We start from the raw sequence: 21,901 nt of genomic DNA, 5'->3' as shown, positions 1-21,901 counted from the left end.
AGGGGCACAGTACAGTAGTCATATTATATACAAAATGTGTAGGATGGGAATACCCCTTTAACCTCATAATTTAAAGTACAGGTAGAATGAACTTGAACTGGAGCACAGTATATGTACCATAAGTCTTCTTAAAGGGAATGTGTCAGCATAAAATGGCAGCCTTTAAATCAAGCTTTTATGTTAAATATACTTTGTTGAGAATTATTTTTTTTCTTTCATTTTCTAAGTCAGTATCTATACTAGGGATGTCACGATACCAGAATTTGGACTTCAATACCGATACTTTGTGTAGTATTGCGATACTCTAAACCAAGACGATACTTTTGCCAACAATAAAAAAAAAGTTCTTACATTTTCTGATGTGAGGCGCGAGGTGTGATGAATTTTGAATGTGCCTAACATTAATAGTAATTAACCCCATCATGTTCCTCAGTCATAATGGATAACATTGGGTTAATGTTGGAGGTACATGATTGGGTTAATTACCATTAATGTGAGGTACATGGAGGTTCAATACCTCGTGCCTCACATTAATAAGTGAAAGAAAGCAGTTTTTATCTTATAACAGCGTAAACATCATAAATGACGCTATAAATTTATTACAGTCTTATAACAGCGTAAACATCATAAATGACGCTATAAATGTATTACGGTCGCGATGATATCGAATATGTGTATATCTTATGTATTGAGACTTATTTTAATGTTTATTGTAAAAAAAAGTAGTTTTTTTTGTTTATTTAACATTACTTTATTTTTTTACATTTTTATTTTTAAACTTTAATGTACTGGCATATATCTATATGCCAGTACATTAGCCTGTGTACTGATAGTACAGGCAGATGTTAGGACATACCCAAGTATGCCCTAACAACAGGAAATATGGTTAGACAGCCCTGGGGTCTTTCAAAGGACCCTGGGCTGTCTGCCCATATATGGTATGTCCCTCGATCGTGTCACAGGGATTCCCTGTGATGCGATTCAAAGGGCATCCCCCCTTCTCATTTACCCCTTGAATGCTGCGGTCAGCTTTGATTGCAGCATTCAGGGGAAAACTGGCGTAGATGAGAGGTTTCTCTAATCTCCGCCGTTAGAACGGGGCTGCGGTTGTGTAATACAACCATTGCCCCGCTCCTGACAATAAGTGCACGTGGTCAGCATAAGGTTATGCGGCAGCGCTGCACTAATGAGCAGCGGCACCAGCACTGAAGACAGAACTTGGGGGTGGTTTGCAGTGCGCCCGCCATTTTTTGTCTTCAGTGCTGCTGCTCATTAGTGCAGCGCTGGTCGTATCACATCATGCTGACTGCGCACATGTCAGGAGCGGGGCGATGGCTGTATCACACAGCCGCAGCCCCGCCCTGACAACATTCATGTATTTTGATACTAAGCTGTGCGGTCGCACAGCTTAGTATAGAAAAACATGAAATAACGGTATTGAACTGTTTGAGGGTGCACGGTATCGAAGTTTCGATGCATCGAGCAGCCCTAATCTATATTAGAAAATAATCCTGAAATCTTGCAGTTTTCACTCTGGCCACTGAGCCCCACAATAGGCTGACACTTCCTGTTCTGTAGAGATCACTACTCAGTAGTCATTTACTTATAAAAGGCAGGATTACAATGACAGATAACACACACGCACATATATATACATACATAAATATATTTATATTATAAACACAGAATCCACCATTGACAATAGGTGCTGGACACAGCCCCCCCCTTCTATCCCTTCATGTACAATGACCACTGCACAGGTCACAGAGCATGCCTAGAAAACTCTCCCATGGAGGTCAATGAGTCCCCTCCTGTTTACAGATTCCTATGGTCCAGATGGCTGTTGTAAAGCAGATCTCTAAATGCTGTTAACAGCAGCTCAGGCAAGATGGCTGCCCACATACTCATGTACAAAAAATAGACATAAATAAAATAGAATAAAAAAATTATACAATCAAAAACAGATTAGAATAAAAACTAGTGTACACTATCCGGTTTTAATTAGGAAAATATATATAAGGGATACAGAATGCGGGGTGCTGCACACAGCTATCACCCACTTGCTGAATTGGTCGTGTATGTGGTGCAATGACAGGTAGTAAATAGCATTGCTGTGAACAATTCTCTGGTCAAAGAGGCTGTGAAGTGGGCTCCTAGTTTAACACTTTTATCAAATTTTAAACATGGACATATTTTGTCGCGCTCCAAACCACAATCAGAAATGTCAACCTCTCTGTAGAATGATTTGGGCAGCACTAACCATTATTAATACCAATGATATGGATATACACAAGAAAAAAGGAGACACACCCATGACGGCTGCACAAACAGCCATGGAAAGTACCAGGTCATCCCCTACTACAAGGACAGATAATTACATATTGAGTAATGTGCTTTAACATTTCAGCAGTTTATAAATATAGTCTCCTTAGCAATGACATCCATAGATCAGGGACAGGCTGTGAGCAGTAATAACAGGGAATGTGTGCAGCGCAGCACTGCTGGATTAATAGCTCTCTTGATACTCTCAGTAAACTTGTTATTATCATGCTAATGTGCGCCCACACCAGTTCTCTTCTAACACACAGCGCTCTGTGAATGAATTGCCTCAGAATATTCTCTCACACTCTCCTACTTTATACAAGTAATGATGTTCTGAGATAGAAGCAGAGAGTATAGAGACAAGGTATATACTGGAATATATTCCCCCTCTTGTAATACTCACATATCTCCTAACTAGTTCAAATGTCACACTCCTCTAACCATCAAGACCCGTAACTAGTACACATTGCATAATGTCTCATGCACACGACAGTGTGCGCCAGCCGGGTCCCGTCAGTGATCCTTGGAAAGATAGGACATGTCCTATCTATCCACAAATCGGAGAATCGGGTGAGTTTTCACGGACCCGATTCACCTGTTAAAGTGAATGGATCCGTGAAAACGATCGGGTGCCACTCGGATGCCGTTAGTAACGGCCCGAGTAGCACACGGTCATGTGAAACTGCACTAAAGGTTTCATACCATCAGTCAATGACATTCTAGAGGTGGCAGATACCAATATCCAGACATCAATGTAGACATTTATTATTCTCTGTAGCTTGTCCTTGTGGAATAGACGTTGAAACTTGTCGGTCTCTAAATAAGGCCCAGTTCACACAGAGTTTCTTGACGCTGATTTTGACACGGAAACCGCGTCGGAATCAACGGCAACAACCAGCCAAAAACTCCTCCCATTGATTTCAATGGGAGGCGGAGGCAATTTCTTTTTCCGCGGCGGTTTTTAGCCGCTCGCGGTAAAAGAAAGCGGCATGCCCTTTTTGCGGTTCCGACTCTGACCTCCCCCTGAATATCAATGGGAGGCAGAGAGAGCGTTTTTTCGCAACATTTTTTGCCCACAGCGCCCAATGGCCGTGGCCGAGAAACGCAGCGAAAAAGCGAGGCAAGAAATTGCAGGCAGGTCAAAATCTGATTTTGTGTGAAACCCGGTGTGAACAGGGCCTAACATGCACTTGTCATTACCACAGGCTGGTTTAGAAAGAACATAGTTCTGAACTCTGCAGTTACAGGCATAGATTAAAGGGGTTGTCTCATCAAGACAACCCTTTTTTGTCAACTGAATAAGCTGCCCTAGGTATAAATCAGCATATAACAGGAACAAGTCCGTTCTCCTATTAGCCAAAACCGTAAAAAAAAATATTTATTATATATATATATATATATATATATATATATTATTCAAAAAATAGGCAGCACTCCGTAGTAAATGTGTAAAAAGGTGGGTACTTTTATTGCCCCCTGTGCAACGTTTAAAACGTTGCACAGGGGGCAATAAAAGTACCCACCTTTTTTAACATTTACTACGGAGTGCTGCCTATTTTTTGAATACTACGTAATTTGGAATGTGGTCTGTTCCTGGGGGCCTGCACCCACAGTTTGCCAGTGTTGCTGGATCCATTTGTTCGTTTATCTAGATATATATATATATATATATATATATATATATTGTGCCGTTTGGCAAAGAAAAGGGCAGACTCATAGTTATGTGTCCAGTGTATTTACAAGAGCGCAGCATATTTAGGTTACAGATCCAGTTTATAAAAAAGCTCATGATCACGAGCTTATCTCTGCAAGATCATTTTTGCTTCACGACGGCCATGCAAATTAATGGGTATCCATGTAATGCATGGACACAACAGGTTTGACAGAATGGCTTTCTATTTTGGCTCAAAGGGGGATTCCGAGTGGGAAAACCCTCCTCTATGACATCCATATGCCCGAATACAAAAGTAACTGAAAAATTAGGCAGAACTCTGAACAAGTTTGGCGACGAAACAGATTGATTACTTACCGGTAATCGGTTTTTCAAGAACTTATGACAGCACCCCTGGAGAGACATCCATCCGCTGGACAGGAAACCTGAGGATATAAAACGTGACACACCTCTCCACACACCCAGTCTTTAGAAAGAACTCAGGATGAGAAATAGTTTAGTTTATATTGTTTTTATTTTTTTTGCACCACCCAAGTGAAATACCCTCACACCTTTATATATACAGTATTTACAAGTAATCCCTTTGAATTTATTTTAGCGAACTACCTTATGAGGGCTGTATCTGCTACAAACAATAGGGAGGGTAACAGCGGGGTGCTGTCATAGGTTCTTGAAAAACTGATTACCGTTAAGTAATCAATCTTTTACCCTTTCACCTATGACAGCACCTATGACAGCACCCCTGGAGATGTAAAATAGAAATCAGTATTTAGGGTGGGACCACAGCTTGTAGCACCTTTCTACCAAAGGCCAAGTCAGAGGCTGTATGCAGTTGTAATGGGTAATGGTTGAAAAAGGTGTGGAGAACTCCATGTAGCAGCTCTCTCAGCCCACGAAGTGGACACAGTTCTGGTGGAGTGATCTCCAAAAAACTCTGGGGGTTTGAGCTTCTGATTTATGTAGGCTAATTGTATGGCCTGCTTAATCCACCTCGCTATAGTGACTCTACTGGCTGCCGAACCTTTGTTATGACCCTGAAACTGGACAAACAAATTTTCTGAGGATCTTAGAACCTTGGTAATCCTTAGGTACTGGACTAGGCATCTTCTTACGTCTAGGCAGTTAAACTGCTGTTCCCTTGATTTTTTGGGGGAATCGCAAAAGGAGGGACGAACAATCTCTTGGTCTAAATGAAAGGGAGAGACCACTTTAGGAAGAAATCCTGTTAAGGTTTTTAAAATGACTCTATCATCTAACAGTAGGGTATGTGGAGGAAAGGCAGAAGGGGCCTGAATCTCACTCACTCTACGGGCTGATGTAATGGCTAACAAGAATGTAATTTTGAGTGTCAGCATTTTCAAGGAGATAGAGTCTATTGTTTCAAATGGTGGATTTATCATAGCCTGGAGAATGATGTTTAAGTCCCAGGGAGGAACTGGGGATCTTATCTGGGGTTTAAGTCTGCAGGCAGCGGTTAGGAATCTCTTGATCCAGGGGTGTTCTGCTAATTTAGAATTAAAAAAGGAACTTCAAGCAGAAATCTGAACCTTTAACGTACTAGGCCTAAGGTTTTTATTTAATCCTGCCTGGAGAAAATCCAATATTAAAAGGATTAACATCCCTGCCTGCAAAATTCAAGAATGCTTTCCAGGCCCTCAGATATATTTTTGAGGTAACCTGTTTTCTACTGGCTAGTAGGGTGGAAATGACAGATTCTGAGAATCCTCTTTGCCTAAGGATTATCCTCTCAGTTTCCAGGCTGTCAGATTCAGTTTCTGAATGTCGGGGTGCATTACTGGGCCCTGGTATAGGAGATCTGACATGTTCGGGAGAACCCATGGTTAGTCTGAAGACAGTTTTCTCAACCACGTGAACCATGGTCTCTTTGGCCAGAAGGGGGCTATTAATATCACACTGGCCTAGTCTTCTCTGACCTTTCTTATTACTCTTGGGAGAAGGTTCAGGGGGTTGGAGGCATGGCCCCTCTCTTGACTCCAACACTGGGAGAATGTGTCTATTGCTGTTGGGTGTTCTGAGGGGTCTAGGTAGAAGAATCTTTGGGTCTTTCTGTTTTCCCTGGACGCAAATAGATCTATTGATGGGGTCCCCCATTTGAGGATAATCTTCTGAAATACTGCTGTATTCAGACACCATTCTGACTGGCGAAGCCTTTATCGGCTTAGGAAGTCTGCCACCTGGTTGTCTTTTCCCTTCAGATGGACAGCTGATAGGGTCAATAGGTGGTGTTCTGCCAGAGAAAAGATCTGTGAGGATAAGTCCATCAGCAAGGCCCATCTTGTACCCCCCTGCCGATTTATATAAGACACTGTGGTCGTGTTGTCGGAATAGATTTTTAAGTGTCGACCTGAAATTGCTGGTATGGATACCTTCAAGGCCTGAAGAACTGCCGCCTGTTCCCTGAAGTTGGAGGATCTCTGAACGGTCTGTTGATCCCACTGACCCTGAAGAAAAGAGGAGTCGTAATGAGCTCCCCATACCCAAGGACTCGCGTCTGTGTTAATGTTGAGAGTAGGGGTTAACTTCCATGGATTACCCCGCATTAGGTTCTCCCTGTTTAACCACCATCTGAGAGACAGCCTGGCTGCGGATGAGATGTGTCAGTTCGTCTAGGGAGAGACTGCTCCTGTCCCACTGATTTAAAATGTCCCACTGTAGGGCCCTGGACCTGAAGTGAGCCCATAGTACAGCTGGGATGCATGATGTCATGAGGCCCAGGATGGCCATAGCCTTCCTGAAAGCTGTCATATGGCCTAGGTAGAGTTCTGATACACTGTCTATCAGCGGATTGATTTTGTCTTCTGGAAGGAAGGACATCTGCTTGGAGGGGTCTAGCAGAATTCCTAGGAAAACGCATCTGTTTGATGGGTTCAAATAAGATTTTTTTAAATTTATGTTCCATCCTAACCCTGTTAGTATAGCGCAAACTATTTGTATTTGTAGGGTCAAGGTCTGAGATGTTTCTACGACCAACAAAAAATCGTCCAGGTACGGGATCAGGAGGATGTCGTTCGCCCTGATGTAAGAGGTCATTTCCAGGGGCGTGGCCGAATGTCTGGCTGAGCTTACGTACTTTGCTGGGCTCCCGAGTACTGCGACTCAAGATCCTGTACATATCACATCCATCCTGCCGATTTGACAGACTTACCTTGACGGGCGGAGTCTACAAGTCCTCCTGTGTCCCCCAGTGTGAAGATTTGCGGTACCAGGTTCGGATATCTTCAGATATTGAGGAGAACGGAGTGAGGCCCGGCACTTCCGATCGCCGCGTGGTGAACAGCTGGGGCGTTCTGGCAGCAGCAGCTGTGCGGTCTCCCTGCTTCTATAGCTCCACCAGCGGAGTGTGCCGGACAAAGGGTCCTGTGGACTGGACACTTCACCCTATAAAGGGCTTGCTTCTGTCTGGAAGGTAAGTGACCGCCGGGGTCGTCATTCCCCTCCCCCAATCTTGCCTTCAGGTAAGTGTGTCCCTTTGCATATATAGACTTTCTACTAAGCCGAGAGTGTTGTTTCATGAGGCTCCCTGCTGTGGAGGACACACAAACTCTGAACTGCATTACAGAGGGACGCTGGTTTGCCTCTCCCCCTCCCCCCCTGCTTTTCTGCCATTTTCTGCGCACTGCTGCTTTCAAATCCTCTACTATGGGAGGAAATATAAAGGGCAGAGTAAGTCTCTGGCAGGGAACTCTGCCCCCCCCCCCTCTGATGATGACACTCTAATGGATGATCCTCCATTTTACTCCCTGGATGACCTGGATGCTGGTCCCTCAGGGGCCAATGTATTGAAAATCAATGCTCATGCGGCGAAGAAGTTGGAGCAGCTTTCTCGGCCTTTGCTGTTGCCTGCATCCCCTGATCCCTCTTTATCAATGTTTGATGGCTCCTTAAAGGGAATATGTCACTAGAAATTTTTTTCAGTTAAACAATTAGTATTTAAGTGATTACACATTGTTTTCATTTTTTCACAAGTCAGGAAATATTATAAATTAGATTCTAATTTATAACATTTCCATGTGCTGGCCACTAGAGGAAGCAGTTCCCAAAATTGCAGCATGGTCACTGCGGTAAAGCAACCCCATTGATTTATGCTGCAAATTTGGGGTGGACACACTCCCCTCTAGTGTCCTTACATAATCCCCCCTCCCTTCTTCTGGCTAGTGCCAGGAGAAGGAAGGGTTTGAATGTCTTCAAACCTCCTACACTGTGTGCCGCCATTTTCTGAGCGACTGCACAGTGCTAGGAGGATTAGATACAGGGCTCAGCAGACAGTATCACATGAACATACACGAACATAATACACGAACATAAATTACCTGCTCCTGCCTCCGCTGGTCTACGCTCCTCTTCCTTGCGCTTTCGCTTTGTTGAACATATGGCCGGAAGCCGCGGCCGGAAGTCGTCATCTTACTGTCCGGCAGCGGCTTCCGGTCCACATGAAAATGGCGCCGGATTTCCCTCTACGAACGAGCTTAGTTTTGGTCCGTGTAGTTCACACAGATGGCGCACGCAACTGAGAATGGAACGGCTCCCGTTCACATTCTCTATGGGGTTGTATGTGCCGTATAGCATCGCTGTATGTGTCGTTAATCGACACATACAGAGATGAAAACAAAAATGACAGCCCCCATAGAGAGGTAAAAGTAAGAATACATTAAAAAGTTAAAAATTAGAACACAATTAAATAACATTTTTGTTAATATTATATTAAAAAGCAATATAATAAAGAAAAAAATAATGACACCTTCCCTTTAAGTCCACCACGAACACTGTTACCACAAAATCAGCCTGTCTCCTCCTCACATGTGGATGTAAAATTTGCAGAATTGCTGGCAGCCATAAATTCCTGTCAGTCTAAGCTTGTTACCAAAGTTGATTAAATGCGTCAGGATTTTGTTATACTGAGGCATGATATGCAGAAAATCTGCGAACGCACTACTGACAATGAGCACAGAATCTCTGAGGTGGAGGACACTCTGCGCCCTATTCCGGCTCAAATTGCAGATTTAAAGAGGCTGGTGGTGGCTTGGATCGATCGGGCAGACTATTTTGAAAACGGTCTTAGACGCAATAATAACCGTGTTGTGGGTCTGCCGGAGAAATCTGAGGGTGCGGATGTGGTCAAATTCCTGGAGCAGTGGCTAAAATATAACTTGGATGTTGAGGGTTTCTCTCCTTTTTTCACCATTGAGCGGGCACACAGGGTCCCGATACGTATGGGGCCTCCGGGGGTGCCTCCACGTCCATTGCTCGCACGCATGTTGCACTTCAGAGACAGGGATGCTATTTTACAGGCGACAAGGAAAAAGGGAACTATCCTGTATAACTCTCAAAGAATCTCCATATACCCGGATTTCTCGGTCAACATCAGGAGACATGTCCAATTTACGGATGCCTGTAAGAAACTGCGGTTATAGATATGCCATGCTGTATCGTGCCAAACAGAGTAATTGATGGACCTACATCGAAATTATTTCTTTCCTCCACTGAGGCCCTGGCGTGGGCGGCACCGAATGCTCCTGGAGGAGCTTTTCCTCCCGATTGAATACTCTTCTAATGGACAAGAGCCTGTGTTCAATGTTATTGGCTTTACTACTGGGTTCTTAAAAATGATGTGTCACTTATGCTTTTGCGCCCTTATGGTCACTTATAGTTTGTGATAGGGCGTAGTTCTAGTCTAAAATGTGATATGCCTGATAGACTATTATCTCGTTCAAGGAGTCAGGTCTCGGGACTGTACTAGTGTGGTAGGTGTTCGTTTAGTCAGGGACCACTGTTTCTCTAGTTGTTTGTAGCTACAGGGTAAAGGTCTGCACTTAGCCAGTTTAGTGTCTGACAGGGGTTACTAAGGGGTTAGTATTGATTATTTTGTACTGTTTCAAATGATACTGCTGATGTATGCTTGTGTGAATGTTGTGCTCTTGTCTTTCCTCCTCCCAGGTTCTGTGACTGCTGGTGGTCTCGGGCTGCTGTATCAACTCTGGATGCATTATGGCTTCAATTAAGATAATGAGCCGAAATGTTCGAGGGCTTAACTCCAAATTTAAGAGAGCTCGTTTTTAATTTGGTTAAAAAACATTCCCCTCACATCATATGTTTACAGGAGACTCATTTAACGGGTCAAAAAGTGCTGGCACTTAAACGGGCATGGATAGCACGGGGATATCACTCCTCATACTAAAATTATTCACGAGGGGTATCGCTCCTAATAGCCAAGAGCTTGCGTCTGGAGGTGCTGCAGGTGGCCTGTGATAATTTTGGTCGGTATATTATTATGCACTACTCCATTTATGGTTCGCTCTTCACCATTGTCAATTTATATGTTCATCCACCTGTGGATCCTGCCCTGCTTGATTTGGTGGCTCAGAGATTGTCAGAATTTCCGGTGAGTCCGGTGTTGTGTATGGGAGACTTTAATGCAGTGCCGGATGCCTCGGTGGACCGTACGGGAGGGATAGATCAGGCATCTACTTACCTTAATTCCTGGTCATCGGCACTCCGTCTCACGGATGTGTGGCGCTGGAAATATCCATCTGACAAATTGTACACATATTATACGCCTACTCATAAAACCTTCTCTAGGATTGACCTGGCGTTGGCCTCGGGGGATTTTTGACCTGCAGTGACTTCTATTACTATTACTCCCAGGGGTATATCGGATCATTCAGCTCTTCTCCTAACATTTTCAACAGGGCCTCCAGTTGACTCCAAGATATGACGGTTACATTCGGCATGGCTGGTGCATCCTGAGGTCATATCAGAGATTTCCGCCTCTCATGCACTCTATTAGAAAAACAATTCCTCCCACCCAGACCCGCTCATTATGTGGGATGCATACAAAGCTACGGTGGGAGGAGCTTTTATGGCAGGAATTGCTAAATATAGGAAAACCTCTGGAGAAAAGGAGAGGTTTTTGACATGTGAGGTTCATAGGGCTGAGCAGGATTATATTACGACCCCCAACCGGATACCAAGAGCCAATGGACAAGAGCCCAAAGGGAGTTGCTTCTTCTGCATACGGAGCAGACTAGGAAGCGAGTGCTGGCCGAGGGATCTATATTTGAAGATGGGGATAGGAATAGTAAACTCCTGGCATATCTGTCACGGTCGGAGTGTCCCTGTGGGTCCATTCCCTCCGCTCTGTCCTTAGAGGGTGTGCTATGTAATACCCCGAAGGAGATAAGATATTTTATGATTTATATTCTGCACTGTATAGCTCCAAATGTAGTGGTCCAACAAGCACTGTAGAACACTTTTTACAGTCACTCCCCTTATGGTTTCTGTCAGCTGCTCAGGCAACGGAGTTAGATAGCCCGATTATGGTTGAATAAATAGACTGCCATTCAGTCATTACCATCAGGCAAGACGCCTGGACTTGATGGCCTTGGGGGTGAGTGGTATAGGGCCAATGTTGATACTCTGGTGCCGAGACTTCGGGATGTCTATTCTAATGTTTTTGAGTTGAGTGTGTTGCCGGCCTCTATGTGGGAGGCACTCATTGTGGTGGCATTCAAGCCGGGGAAGGACCCTACTCTCCCGGATTCCTATCGTCCTATTTCACTTATAAATTCAGATGCTAAGATACTGACCAAAATTCTTGCCAATAGACTAAAGAAGATTATATTGGCTTTAATTCATCCTGACCAAACGGGTTTTATGCCAGGGAAGAGTACGGACGTTAATATACATGGACTGTTTTTGAATATTGATGCGGCTAGAGATGATGAGTCTCCGGGGTTCGTTCTCTCTCTGGATACATATAAGGCTTTTGACTCGGTGGAATGGCGGTATCTATATAGTCCTTTCTAGGTTGAATTGTGGCTCTTATTCGCCTCTTATATGAAAGGCCTTGTGCTAGGTTGAGGACAAATCTGGATATTTCGGACTCCTTTTTATTGGGCCGTGGTACCCGTCAGGGCTGTCCGCTCTCCCCGTTATTATTTACCCTTGCAATAGAACCTCTGGCAGTGGCTCTACGCCAATTCTCTAACCTACATGTTATTACTAGAGGCCGCATAACTGAAAAAATATCATTATATGCAGATGATACTCTGGTGTACTTGGCAGATGATGGTCCTTCCCTGGCTTCTCTGTTTACAATGATAGCTGTATTTGGCAGCTTTTCTGGTCTATCAGTGAATTGGGCTAAGTCTGTTATGTTTCCCCTTACTCCTGGTTATTGCTCCAGACGGAATCTTCCTGTACCCCTGCAGATAGTTTCCCAATTTACCTACCTGGGGATTAGGGTCTCTCTTAAGGTGTCAAAGTATAGTGAACTCAACCTTGACGCTTTGGTTGTGGCTACTGAGAAGCAGCATGGTACATGGAAAAACTTCCCTTTGTCACTATATGGCAGGATTAACTTATTTAAAATGATATACTAACCCCAAATTTTTATATTTATTCTGTGCCTGTCTGGTTGTGTCACCTAGACGTTTTTTTTAAACAGCTTGATGGTATACTGCGATTGAGACTGAACCTAGGCACGCCACCCTGCCAATAAAACAGTCTACTGCACGCACCTAGGAGATTGGGGTGGGGAATGGCTGCGCCAAATCTTCATATGTACTACTTAGCCTCTCAATTAGTGATTGCGCGTTGGTGGATAGACATACATCTAAGTATTGCAGCCACTGCACTGGCTGGTGCACTGATGTCCTCCTATGAGAGTCTTACAAACTTGCTGTATAGATTTAAATCCCCTGGGAGCTTGCCACTGTGTACGGTGGCTGTGGCTTGGAGAGCGGCACATGCTCTGATGAAGGTCTCTGAGGTTCCCTCATTTTCACCTATGACTCCACTATGGAATAATCCCTGGTTGTCCAATCTTGAGTTCCTCCCGGGAGCGGTGATGTGGTCCGGGGCTGGGGTCAAATTTCTGGGTCAGGTTTGTAATGCAGACTCTGGCTTTGTATCCTTTTCCGCACTTCAGGATAGCTTTGACATTCCGGGGATGACCTTTTTCCATTATCTCCAGCTGCGTCATGCTTGGTGTGCCCAATTTGGCTCTATGTCACCTCAGGTGGGTTTCTCTGGGCTGGAGGACCTTCTTGGAGTTCCGGCTCTTTCCAAGGTCCTTACCCAGGTCCACACCTTGTTGTCCTCCCTGGGACAAAGACCCTTTGATGAGGCACTTACGTGATGGAGGGGAGATATCCTTGATTTGGAGGCGGATTGGAGGGAGGTGGAACTTTCTTTTTTTGACTCGGTTGTAAGTGCAAAGGATTTTCTGATACAGTCTCGGTTTTTACATAAGATCTATTACACACCCGTCAAGACTCCACAGGATGGGGGCATTGACCTCGGATAGCCATTTTCGCTGCCAGTTAGATGTGGGTACGTATTTACACTGTGTGTGGGTATGTCCCAGAGTGGCCCCCTTTTGGTCGGAAGTAGTGGAGTTTCTACATGCTCATTATGATTTTCCGCTACTCCTTACACATCAGATGTGTCTCTTGGGTATTATGAATGAAGTCATACCAAACCATTATGATAAGATATTTTTTCGATTTGTACTTTTCTGTGCTAGGAAGCTTGTGATTATGGCTTGGAAGAATCCAGAAGGTCCGAGTTTGATACACTGGAAGCAATTGGTGAATAAATATATACCTATGTATCAAAAATTATATCTAAGCAGACGATGACCAGATAAATTTGGTCAAGGTGGTTAGAGACTCTGGAGATTGCGGTTTAGCTGCAGTTTTCATGAGTGGCGGAGGTTCTTGGAGGTGGGAGGTTTGGAGCACTAGGACCAGGAGCCTAGATCTTCAAAGGGAAGGGAGTGTTTCCTTGAAATTTTAGCCACTGGGGCATCGAGTCTAGGGGTGTTATCCCAGTCTTTACATACATCGTCCTGAAAGGGATACTTCCTTTTGAGGAAATTGGGAATACCTGCTTTCCTATCAGGGTTTTTCCATTCTCTTTTAATGAGGCTGGTTATGTTCCTATGGATGGGAAAGGTTTTATTATTTTTAGGCCCCCGGCCTTGAAACATTATGTCCTGGACAGATCGAGGTTCCTTAGGATCATCAATGTTCATAGTAGCCCTTACGGTCTTGAGGAGTAGGTCTATGTCTTCTGTTGGGAACAAATTCCTCCATCACTCGTCTTCACCTGAGGAATCTAAGGAGCTGTACTCCCCTTCTTCTAGTTGAGAGTCCTCCTCAGCTGAGGAATCAGAACCTATCCGGCTAGAAGAGGCAGATGGTAAATCTTTTTTCCTTTTAAGGGACTTTAGGGAGTTTCTAACTTCTGCCCTCACAATATCTTTAATACTTGAGGCTAAGTTTGTAGACTCTTCCGAGATAATGTTGTGTAAACATTTCTGACAAAGCCTTTTATTATAGGATGATGCTAGTTTCTTTTTACACACCGCATATTCCTTGTTGTGGGCCTTATCCTGTTTTTTCCTAGGACAATCCCTGGCCTAAACATATGTTCAAAAGAAAGGGGAACAGTATTTAGTAAGGAAGAGGGTTTTTTATCTTACCCCATAGTTCGGCCTTCCTCAAGTACCGGACTGGAGGATTTTGTGGCGGCCGAGCGTTCAATGCGTCCTGCTGGTGCTTCTTCTGGAGTTTCATAATGGAGGAAGAACACTGGAGACCGAAGGCCTTGGATTGGCTTGACGCTGGAGCGCCTCCTCCTCATCGCATGGGTCACCGGAACCACCACCTCCTGGAGTGTTAGACGCGTCAAGGCGACCGGAAGTCTCCAGTGAACGCGCTAGAAGCCGCCAAAGCTGGGCATCGTCCAGCCCAGAGAGCCGAACATGACCCCTGGAAACTGCTCACCGCCATAGGAAGGACCACCGTGTGGACCTTAAACCACCTCCAAGGAGGGAGGAGATGGACTGGGAGAGGAGGGAGTACCTGTACCAGGCTTAAAGGGAAGGTGTCATGAATTTTTTTTTTTTTATCATATTGCTTTTAATATGATATTAACATAAATTTAAATTTTGTTTGTGTTCTCATGTTCTACTTTGTTCTTACTTTTACTTCTCTATGGGGGCTGCCATTTTTTTTCATCTCGGTATGTGTCGATTAACGACACATACAGAGATGGAATACGGCACATACAACCCCATAGAGAATGCGAACGGGAGCCGTTCCATTCTCTGAAGCGTACGCCGTCTGTGTGGGAACGGCGCATGCGCTGCTCCCACACAGACCAGAATGAAGCTCGTTCTCAGAGCGAAATCCCACGCCATTTTCATGTGGACCGGAGCCACTGCTGGACAGTAAGATGATGACTTCCAGCTGCGGCTTCTGGCCATATGTTAAAGGAAGCGAAGGCGCAAGGAATAGGAGAGGACGCGGCGACAGGAGAAGGTAATTTATCTTCGTGTATGTGATGTGTGTATTATGTTCGTGTATGTTCGTGTTATACGGTCTGCTGAGCACTGTATCTAATCCTCCTACACTGTGCAGTCGCTCAGAAAATGGCGGCACAGAGTGTAGTTGGTTTGAAGATTCAAACCCATCCTTCTCCTGGCACTAGCCAGAAGAAGGGAGGGGGGATTGTGTGAGGACACTAGAGAGAGTGTGTCCACCCCAAATTTGCAACATAAATCAATGAGGTTGCTTTACCACATTGACCATGCTGAAGTTTTGGGAACTGCTCCCTCTAATGGCCAGCACATGGAAATTTTCTAGCAACACATTCCCTTTAAGGTTGCTCCCTCTAAAGGATACTTACACCTTCCAGAGCACCCCTAGTGAAAATAAGTTAAGACCTTGCTAGGGGGTCTGCAACCCCAGGAGAAAAGTGTTTTTCCTCAGGACAATCCTTCCATCCGGAGAACAGTAAACCTGACTGGGTGTGTGGAGAGGTGTGTTCGTTTTTATATCCTCAGGTTTCCTGTCCAGCGGATGGGAAGTCTCTCCAGGGGTGCTGTCATAGGTGAAAGGGTAAATATGGACTTTATGAGGTCAAATGTGCCACTCTACGGGGGCCTGTCAATAAAATGTCACATGCCCTAATAGGGATGACCATGCACAATGAGAAGGATAGAGAGGGTTGTCTCACAGTGATTGGTTACTATGGAAAACCAATCAAGAGAGGGGAGAAGCTAGACTTAATTACATATACTATATACCACTGCAATATGCCAAACATCATAAGTAGGACTTGACTTCAGCTGTATGTTGAATGTATATTTCTCTCATGAGAGTATTAACAGACTTCCATGCAAAACTTAAAAATGGTAATATATTAGTAAATCAAAGCAATAGCCAAAATGTTCGTGCCATATACCTGCTCCAGCCAGGACACATGGAAAATATATTTTTTTTTAGGAGGCTCAGGTTCTTTAACAAAATATTTATTACATAATGTACATGAATGGTGACACAGAAAATTCAGATGCACTGCAGATGTACCAACCAAGAAAGACATACATCCGTAAACAGCTGCTACGTTAATTCATGGAGACGCTGGGGAAAATTTACTCAGAAGTGTTGGAATATGCTGATAAAACATTTCCATTCAGTGGAAGAGAGAAGGGCATGAAAGCCACCCCCTCCCTATGTCAAACCAATGAATATTGCCATTGGTGTTGGTATTTTTTCAGAATTTTTTTTTTCTTCTGCAATTACTACCAGAAAACTGGCATATTGGCATTAGTAAATCTGCAACGTCTACTAACCAATTTGACCTGATAGATCAGCTTTCCAGCAGAGGAGGTTATTTTATCCCCCTTGTGTTTAGTTATTGAGTAGTCTTGTACATGGATCACATTCTATGTAGAGAACGACTTTTTGCTACATCAGCACAACGGTCAATGCAGATTGTTTTCCTTATCTAATCGTCTCTCATAACAAGGTGACTTATTGTGTGCAGCCTTCTCCAAGATACTGCAGACCTTCTCATTTACGGACCTTTTCAAATACTTTTGGTCTGGAAAATTGCAGAAATACTAATATTAGATTTTGTAAGGGTTTCCCCAACTAAAAGTGTTCTCCACCTTACGTAAAAATTCTATTTAAAGTCAACTAAAAAGATGTCCAAAATAATTTATTTTGATTGTTCTCTAAGGGTAAATGCACACGATGCGTATTAAGTGCGGTTTTGCGTGTGGCAAATCTGCAGAATAATACAGTACCAGCATATTCAATGAGATTGCAGGAAATCTGATGTACACGCTGCAGTATTTTTCAGGACTGAAATTGACCTGTGGTGCATTTTTTAATATCCGCAGCAATTTATCTTGTGTTTTTGCTTGGGAATTCTATCTGCCTAGTGCTGAGGAAAACCACACAAAAATACGCAGCATGGAAACGGGCCGAAAAACGCATCAAAATGAAAAAACACACCGAAAAACTCATTAGGTGGGATGTTAGCTGCGGAATTATGTGCGTATACCTGCGGTTTTGATGCAGATTTTCCGAATCAAATTACGCAATGTGTGCATTCAGCCTAAAGGATCACCCAAAGACACTAAATACATTCTAAAGAGTCACCTTCTCAGGTTCCAAAAAAAGACCACTTCTTATACTGTTTAAGGGTCCATGCAAATGGCGAAGTCGTGTGCAAAGACTCAGTACGGCAGCACGTGGTGTCCCTGAAAGTCTGTATTTCAGAGTGGTAGGAACTCCTTGCGCCGCCATATGACGCCTCGTAAGTCTCTGTATTCTCCCTTAGAAGAAATGCTTATTTTTTTCTCCCACATATACCATATGAATCCGTGAGAGAAAAAGTCTACGTCTTCATGTAAAATCAGAGGCACGTTGAGGTAAAGTCAATAGATCCTGTATTCTGTATACATGTGCATGGACGGGGTTATCCACCTGCATAAAATCCTTCCAAGTGTTTATCTCCTGTGTCGTTTTAAGATATCAATACTTTCATGGTTTTAGAGAAGCATTAAGTTAGGCCTCATTCACACGAGCGTATCAGATTCACATGCGTGAAAAACGTGCATGAATCTGGTCCATATGTTGCGTTATGCATCAGTGTGCTTTGCGAGTGGCATGCATTATTCACGCACTCGCAAAGCACATTTGTTTTTATTTTGAATCGAATTGATGCGCAAATCACGCACCACACACTGATGTGCATCCAATATAGGACATGCAGTGAGTTTCACGCAGCAGACTTGCTGCGTGAAAACTCACGCGTGTGTGTGAACAGGCCCCATTCCATGGGCAATGTTCACCTCCTGCAATATTCCTCGCTTATATTTACGAGTGCTATCACATTTACTGAAGCCATTAACTGAAGTAATAAAAGCCCGATTCTCAATAAGTCAGCAGAGGTCATTGCAATAACAAACTGTGGTGTGGTGTTTGGAGCAGACATTTCCACAGTCGAATGGATCCTACGATCGGATATCAATCAATATTGCTTCAGGTTAAAATTGCTGCAACTGCATTTAAATGAAAATAAAGTCTTGACATTAAAAATGTGAAATGACTGTAGCTTGCTAAAAGTTTTAGGGTATGTTCACACGACCTATTTTCAGCCGTTTTTCCGGCCGTAAACGTCCCGAAAAACAGCTGAAATATCGGAAGCAGAACGCGTACAAACATCTGCCCATTGATTTCAAAGTGAATGTCACTTCTTGAGCTGTTTTTGGAGCCGATTTCATTGACTCAATAGAAAAAACAGCTCCAAAAAACGGCTCAAAAACCGCAAGTTTAATAAAAAAACGGCTGAAAATCAGGAACGGTTTACGCTTGAAAACAGCACCGTATTTTGTTAACCGTGTGAACATACCCTTACAGTGACAACATTTTTTGAACCAGGCTGAAGTTATGGGGCACTGGGAAAATCGGTGGAGGTTCAAGTTTGGAGCCTAGACATTGTTTGACATATCATAGGACACACTTAACGGGTTGGCCGCTTTAGAAAAATCTTCAGTAATGCATTGTAAAGACGATTTTAACAAACCTACTAATATGCCATTATCTGAAGTTCTGTTACATTTTAGTGCATTCATAAGCCACGTCCTTTGTTATGACCGCTGTATCTTCCGGCCGCCCCATAATATGGCCGCAGATGAAAAGGAGCATGTGACCAAACACGTCACTCTGCATCCTCCGATGTAACGCACAGCGTCCAGGAAACGAGCGCAAAAAGCAGTGTTACAATGAAGGATGCAGAGTGACTTGTATGGTAATATGCTCCTCCATTTGCATTACTGAAGATTTTTCTAAAGTGGCCAACCCCTTTAATTAAAGAGGATTTCCGCCTAAAACTTAAATATGGCCGTATAATTGTCAACCAGAACTTAGAGCAAAAGCCAAAGATTGGACATTATGTTTATTTTCTTTGCCGAGACAGAGGAGCACGTCCATTTTCTCTACAGTCTGCGCTGTATTCATCAGCACGGCGCACGTTATGTACATGAATACAGCGCAGCTACTGAGTTTCAATTTCTAGGGTCTTTTCTCTTGCAAATAAGTCCCACTACATGCGACTATAAAACCGCACGCTCTTTTATTTTCTGTCACTTCACAAGTGTTGGAAAAAAAGGGATTGGGACTTGGTAAACATGGCGTTTAGTCTAAAGACTATGGTTTTCAATGCAACTGTGCAAGAAGACTGGTGAAATTGAAATGACAAATACGCCCTATTGTCATCTTTCTGTTTTTGTAGCGGCGGCCAGGGAGCGCTTGTCACTTTTACCAACGACTGACTGTCCTTTTGTCAGCATGTTCAGTAACAAAGCAACAGATTTACCATCAATTTCTAAATAGCTAATTAAAAAATGACAAATAATCATTTCTGTTGTCACGTTTGCAACACAACAGAAAAATGACAATATCTCTGTACGTACAATATACATACATACCAAATTGTGCTACTCTTATTTCTGATATACGAATATATAGGCAATTTTACATTTTGGGTGGAAATCTTTGTGGAATAAGTATAACAGCGCACATGACCGATAATCTCTCCGCTTTCTTTTCCCCTGTTTTATAGATCCAGTTTTTTTGTGCCCTCCGTGGTTAGACGCAGTCAGCAGAAAATAAGTTACTCAGAACAGAAGAGGAAGCATGTGATGAAGATTTGTACTGCAGATCACATGACAATCCGATTTTCATTCTAACGTCAAAACACAGACTTTAACCACAGAACCTAAAAAAGGCACTTAGGCTTATAGTAACGGTAAAGTATTAAAATATCAGTCTCTTACCTCTGTAGTCAAATGACATTACATGGTAGCCTAAGGAGCTGAGCACCTAAGAAGCGACACAAGCACAGAACATACAATATATGAAAAGACAATTCTCTAATAGATGTACATTTATTCCTGGATTTAATCCAATTCTATACCCAAATGTATACAAACACTTCATATACATACAAAGTCAATCTCCACCTTTTATCATCAAGTTGTTTTAGGTCCAAAATTCTGTGCTTAATAATTTCTCAATATAAAACACATTTGGATATATGTGCGCTTACTGTGCGAGATACACTGTGGATAAAATGGCGGCTGCAGAATCGCTTGGAGACCTGCACCAAATCTAAATAAATATTTACCTATAGATTTTGCAGATAGGATTCCAGTGCCAAAATAAATAAATAGTGTCACACTTTATTGCAAATAAGGAAATTACTTTACTCTTTAAAGGGTAACTAAGGCGGGATTCACACGACCGGGTCATTCCCGAGCCCGAGTGTCGGCCGGTAAATTCGGCCATTTTGCCCGGCCGGTTTGCATTAAGTTTTGCATCCGTGCCGGGCCGGGCAGATCCGGACAGTGACATCAGCCGCAACTCCTGAAGGGGAATCCCCATGTGTTCGGGGATTCCGCTTCAGGAGTTTCCCCTGATGTCACTGCCCAGATATGGACAGAGACATCAAGCGTGTTTTCGGGGATTCCGCTCCTTCAAGGAGCTAAAGTGCGGCTAGCACATAGCAGAGCGGGGAGACACCTCCCCGCTCTGCTATAGTGGCGTCGCTACAGTAGTAGCAGCCGCAGCAGCTGCAGCTGCTAGCGGCGCCATCGAAGGTGTCGCCGGGCCAGGGTGCTTTTAAAACAAGCAGGGGAAGGGAGCCAGCGCAGCGCTCCCTTCCACCTGCTGTACACCCCGGCCCTGCCACACAGTGTACAGCGATGCCATTCGTCCAAATGGCATCAACTCCTCCTCCTCACATGCACTCTGCGCTGTGAGGAGGAGGAGATAGTGCGCAAGCGCCGGAAAACCCGGCCATCACTCGGGACACATCCCGGTGATGGCCGTGTAATACTCGGCCCCATAGACTTCTATGGGAGCCGGGTGGCCGGGTACCCGGCCGAAGATAGAGCATGTCCTATTTTTTGACGGCCGGTTTTCCCGGCCGTCACAAAATCGGTCGTGTGAATAGCCCCATTAGGGGTCTATTATTCCTAATGCAGCCGGGTGCCGGCCGATTTATGAACGGCCGGCACCCGGCCGGGAAACCCTGCCATGTGAATGAGGCCTAAACGTTCAACAAACTTCTGACAGGTCGTAGTGACATGTCAGAAGTTTTGATTGGTGGGGGTCTCCGTGCTCGGGCCCGCACCAATCGCTAAAACAAAGCAGCAGAAGTGCTCGTTGGAGCACTCAGTCGCTTCTTTTCTATTCGGCTTTTTCCGGATATCAATGTAGCGGTTTTACGGACTCAATAGAAAGTCTATGAGCCCGTACACCGCTACATCGGCTTTCCGGAAAAAGCCGTAAAGAAACAAAAGCGGCTGAGCACTCACATGAGCACTTCTGCCGCTTCCATTTAGCGATTGATGGGGTCTCAGTCTTCGGTCCCCCACCAATAAAAACTTCTGAAATGTCACTATGACATGTCAGAAGTTTGTTGAACGTTTAGTTACACTTTAAATAACCGAAGGTGCAAGCACCTTAACCTCTTAACGCCGAAGGACGGATATATCCGTCCTCTGCAGCTGCTAGTTCGCGAAGG

General features: G+C 44.0%; 1 protein-coding gene across 3 annotated transcripts in view; it reads right to left on the bottom strand.

Moving 5' to 3' along the window:
• ABHD12 (abhydrolase domain containing 12, lysophospholipase) overlaps positions 1 to 21,901 on the bottom strand; it is a 142,361-nt gene that overhangs the window by 11,153 nt on the left and 109,307 nt on the right. For all 3 annotated transcript variants that reach the window (XM_075862919.1, XM_075862918.1, XM_075862917.1), the window contains exon 6: positions 20,151 to 20,196. In XM_075862919.1, coding sequence (XP_075719034.1) covers positions 20,151 to 20,196 — 46 coding nt within the window. The remainder of the gene's footprint in view (positions 1 to 20,150; positions 20,197 to 21,901) is intronic.

This window comes from Rhinoderma darwinii, chromosome 4 (genome assembly GCF_050947455.1).
Source record: "Rhinoderma darwinii isolate aRhiDar2 chromosome 4, aRhiDar2.hap1, whole genome shotgun sequence".
In the NCBI taxonomy this organism is placed as follows: domain Eukaryota; kingdom Metazoa; phylum Chordata; class Amphibia; order Anura; family Rhinodermatidae; genus Rhinoderma; species Rhinoderma darwinii.
This window is presented reverse-complemented; position numbering and strand designations above follow the sequence as displayed.